This window comes from Eschscholzia californica, unplaced genomic scaffold (assembly GCF_041429995.1).
Source record: "Eschscholzia californica isolate CP2 unplaced genomic scaffold, dmEscCali1.0.p SCAF_1, whole genome shotgun sequence".
Taxonomy (NCBI): domain Eukaryota; kingdom Viridiplantae; phylum Streptophyta; class Magnoliopsida; order Ranunculales; family Papaveraceae; genus Eschscholzia; species Eschscholzia californica.
Window position 1 is genome coordinate 46,021,875 of NW_028238198.1, and position 4,163 is coordinate 46,026,037.

General features: G+C 35.8%; 1 protein-coding gene across 1 annotated transcript; it reads left to right on the forward strand.

Moving 5' to 3' along the window:
* Window positions 1–278: 278 nt before the first annotated feature.
* LOC147567156 (protein FAR1-RELATED SEQUENCE 5-like) lies at window positions 279–2,288 on the forward strand. The gene is made up of 3 exons (XM_086657139.1): window positions 279–849; window positions 1,042–1,441; window positions 1,541–2,288. Exons 1-3 carry the CDS (start codon window positions 279–281, stop codon window positions 2,286–2,288), a joined length of 1,719 nt encoding a protein of 572 aa, XP_086513265.1.
* The last annotated feature ends 1,875 nt before the right edge of the window (window positions 2,289–4,163 follow it).

Consider the following 4,163-nt stretch of genomic DNA (forward strand, 5'->3'; position numbering starts at 1 on the left):
AGTTTTATTTTTACTAAAGTCTATCTTTGTTAAGAGTTTATTTTTTACCACTAGGTAGTTTATTTCTTGTTCATAATTTTTTTTTTTTTTTTTTGTTGGCAGAGGTAGTTTTTTTTTTTGTTGAAATAGGTAGTTTATTTCTTAGTTCAACAAAAAAAAGGTAGTTTATTTCTTGAGATGTAAACAATTTTTTTTATATATTCTTGCAAAAGAAGATAACTTCATAAGATATACGATGTATACAAATCCTAATATTATGTTTGTTTTATAAAATAGGTATGGGAGATATACGTGGAAAACAAATACTTTTAGAAGAAGAAGATAATGATGATTTAGAGGTAGAAGAGGATAATACCTTTGATGAATGTGAAAAAGAAGTTGACGCTTCAGACATTAATAAAACAAATATTGTAGAATCGCTTGCCATTGGAACACAATTCAATGATCTTGATGAGGCATACGAATGTTTTAGAAAATACGGAGTAGTAATCGGATTCCCTATACGAAAAAGAACTAGTAGGAAGGATTCTAATGGAGTTGTCAGATATGTTACTTTTACTTATGGCCGAGAAGGAAAAAGGACTAGCACTTCTGCTAATATATTGAAACCAAGACCACAATGTCAGACAGATTGCAAAGTCAAAATCAGAGTAACTCTTGGGTTAGACAAAAGATGGAGAATAACTTCTTCATTCCTTGATCACAATCATGTTCTTAGTCCTACACAATCCCGATTTTACAAGTGCAATAGAGTCATCAAGGCTTCTGTGAGAAGAAAATTAGAATTACATGAAAGAGCGGGGATTCGACCTTATAAGAGTTTTGGTACAATTGTTGAAGAAGCACATGGTTATGAAAACTTGCCTTAAAATGAAAGAGATGCGAGGAATTATGTAGATGAGCTTAGACGAGGTCGTCTTAAGGAAGGTGATGTTGTAACAATACAACACTATTTCTTGAAGATGAAGGCAGAAAATAATGATTTTTTCTATCGTATGGACCATAATGAAAATGATCATTTGCAAAATTTATTTTGGGCAGATGGAAGAAGTAGAAAATGTTACAAGGAATTTGGAGATGTCATTGCGTTTGATACGACCTATCTTACGAACAGGTATGAAATGCCTTTTGCCCCATTTGTTGGAGTAAATCATCATGGTCAAACAATCTTACTTGGTTGTGGTCTAATCTCACATGAGAATATAGACTCATTTGTTTGGTTATTTGAGACTTGGCTTACTTGTATGCATGACTCTCCTCCCATAGGAATAATCACAGACCAAGATGCGGCAATGAAAGCCGCTATTGCAAAAGTTTTCCCTCAAACTAGGCATAGATTGTGCCTGTGGCATATTCTTAAGAAGTTACCTGAAAAATTAGGCAGTAGCAGAAATTATGAACATATTAACCATACAATGCATAATTTGGTATATGATTCACAGTACATAGCTGAGTTTGAACATGGTTGGTTTGAGATGCTTAACAAATATGATTTGCATCAACACAAGTAGCTTACTGAAATTTATGATGTATGACATAGTTGGGTACCAGTTTACCTTAAGACTACTTTTTGGGCTGGTATGTCAAGTACTCAACGTAGTGAGGGTGTCAATGCATTTTTTGATGGTTACGTTCATGCTAAAACATCTTTACACCAATTTGTTGAACAATATGGTCGTGCGGCAAGAGATAAAGTAGAAAAAGAAGCGCAAGCTGATTTTAGATCGTATTCACAAATGATACCATGTGTGACAAGATTTCAGATGGAGAAACAAGCTCAGGCCGTCTATACTAACAAAATATTCAAACAATTTCAAGAAAAAATAACTTCATTGTTATATCTTTATCCTGCTTGTACTCGTCAGATGCACATGTATGTAGATTATGACATACGAGATCAGGTTTTGATTGGAGCAAAAAATCGTAAGACGATGATATTCACAGTTTCCTTTAGTCAACCACATCAGACAGTATCGTGTACATGTTGTATGTTCGAATTTAAAGGTATATTATGTAGGCATGCTATGTTTGTGATGATAAACAATGGTTGTGACTTCCTTCCAGAAAATTATATTTTACGTCGATGGAGAAAAGATGTAAAAAGAGCACACACGAAGATGAAAGTTGGTGGTGGGGAGTGGGGATTAAGTGACGATCTTATTCGTTATGATCAACTATGTAAGGCATTTGAAGAAGTTGCTGACTTGTCATGTGACGATGATGAAAGATGTCAGAAGTACATTAACTGGTGTGAAAATGAAAAGAAATGTATACCCATTTGTCGGTAAAGTGTTATTCCAACTAGAACATCAAGTGTCAATGCAAAAACTCCTTCAAGTGTTGACAATAATGGAGTTCTATTGCGTGATCCACATTGTGTTAGGCGCAAGGGGAGACCTAAGTCTACACGGTTAAAATCTACGCGCTTCAGCCAATCGTCAAAAAAGAAAAATACGGTAATGATTTTAGAACCTTGTTTCTTTAATTTATTTTTGTTTTCACATGAAAGTAAATAGAGTTTTGTATCTATCAGACGCAGGGTGGGGCGGGACCATCTGAGATACCGTGCACCCAAGAAGGCGATGTTCATTATACACCATCAATTCAAGAAAATGACTTTTTTTTATCAAGCACACGGTCATTATGCTCAGTTCATGGCACATGGAAGTGTATGTGTTTCTATCCTACTTCTATAGCATAATGTTACCAACAATATAATATAACTTAATGACATTTATACCATTTTAGGTTAACACAAGCGAAGAACATTATGAGAACGTGTCGAGTACATCAGTTCCGCCATATTTTCACTATGCAGACCTCCTAAAACAAGTTGATCAAAGATACGACAGTCTAGATCAAAATTGACGAGTTGTTATATTTACTTATATTTATTTATGGATGTTAGTTTTCTGTTATGTATGAATGTTGGTTTTTAATTATATATGAATGTTAATTTTAAATTATTTGAGTACTCTTCAACTTTGGAACCATAATTTCAATGAGAGAGATGAAGTGGGATGAAGACTCCTGAAGTGAGCCCTCAAGATGCTTCCATGAAAACGTTTAATTAATTTCTTTGTTGATAAGAAAATGTTAGATAAATGTGGCACTAACCACGAGCAGAATATGATTTAATTCTTTTAGATTAAGGGGTTACATTGAAAAGAAAAGTTAAATTAGTGGTGCCACCTCACCTTTGTTCCTTCAAAATGCTTCCCTTACTAAAATTGCCTGCCAACTCACCAATACGGTGAATGTGATGGTCAAAAAGATGGTAAGGGAAGCATTTTCCTTTCCTCTTTGCCGTTCAGCCGCCAAAGGGCTACTTCCCTTGCATTTTCTTCTCTGTAAAAATCCAAGTGGTTGTAAAAATGGCCCTTATAAGTTGTTGAAAGAGAAGATCATATTTTTATTCCTGTGAAAATTGTGCAATCCAATTAATTGTGAGAAGAACAAATAACTAATCTTTCCATCTTTTCATTTTTCGTGGAGTTCTTTCCTAGCTGGTTCAGAAAAAAAAAAAAGTTAGCCCAATTGATTTTAGGGTTTTCTTTGATTCTTTGATCAAGAATCAAAATTTGAGACCCAGCAAACCCTAGCAGCAGAAAAAACATGTTAACCCACTCCATTGCTGAAGCCACTCCATTGCTGAAGCAATTTGTGGAATCATGGTCAAACAAGCCTCAATAGGTGAAACCCTCAATTGGTGGTGGTGGTAGGTGAAACCCTCCATAGGCGGTGGTGGTGGCGGCTGAAAATAGGATGAAGATGGTGACGAAGTCATGAAGATTAGGAAGAAAATGAAAAATGAGTATTTAGTTTAGATCCTTCCATTTGATGGTCTCTTCCACCCGAAGTCCTTAGATTAATTGGCATTAATATTAAGGGTTATTTCCCTAATGGCCCCCTACTTTGTGACCAGCTTCCCGCCTGGCCCCCTACTTTACGAGAAATACCCATATGGCCCCCTTCCGTTATAACACCGTCATTCTCTCTCCTCCATCATGTTTTCTCTCTCTGCCAACTCACGCCACATCATCTGTTACGCCACCTCATCACCTTCTCCGGCATAGGTCGCCGGCCGGCCAAATTTCCGGCCGGCGACCTTCAAACTAAAAAAAAAAAAAAAAAAAAAATTTTTCTCTCTTCCTCTCTCTCTC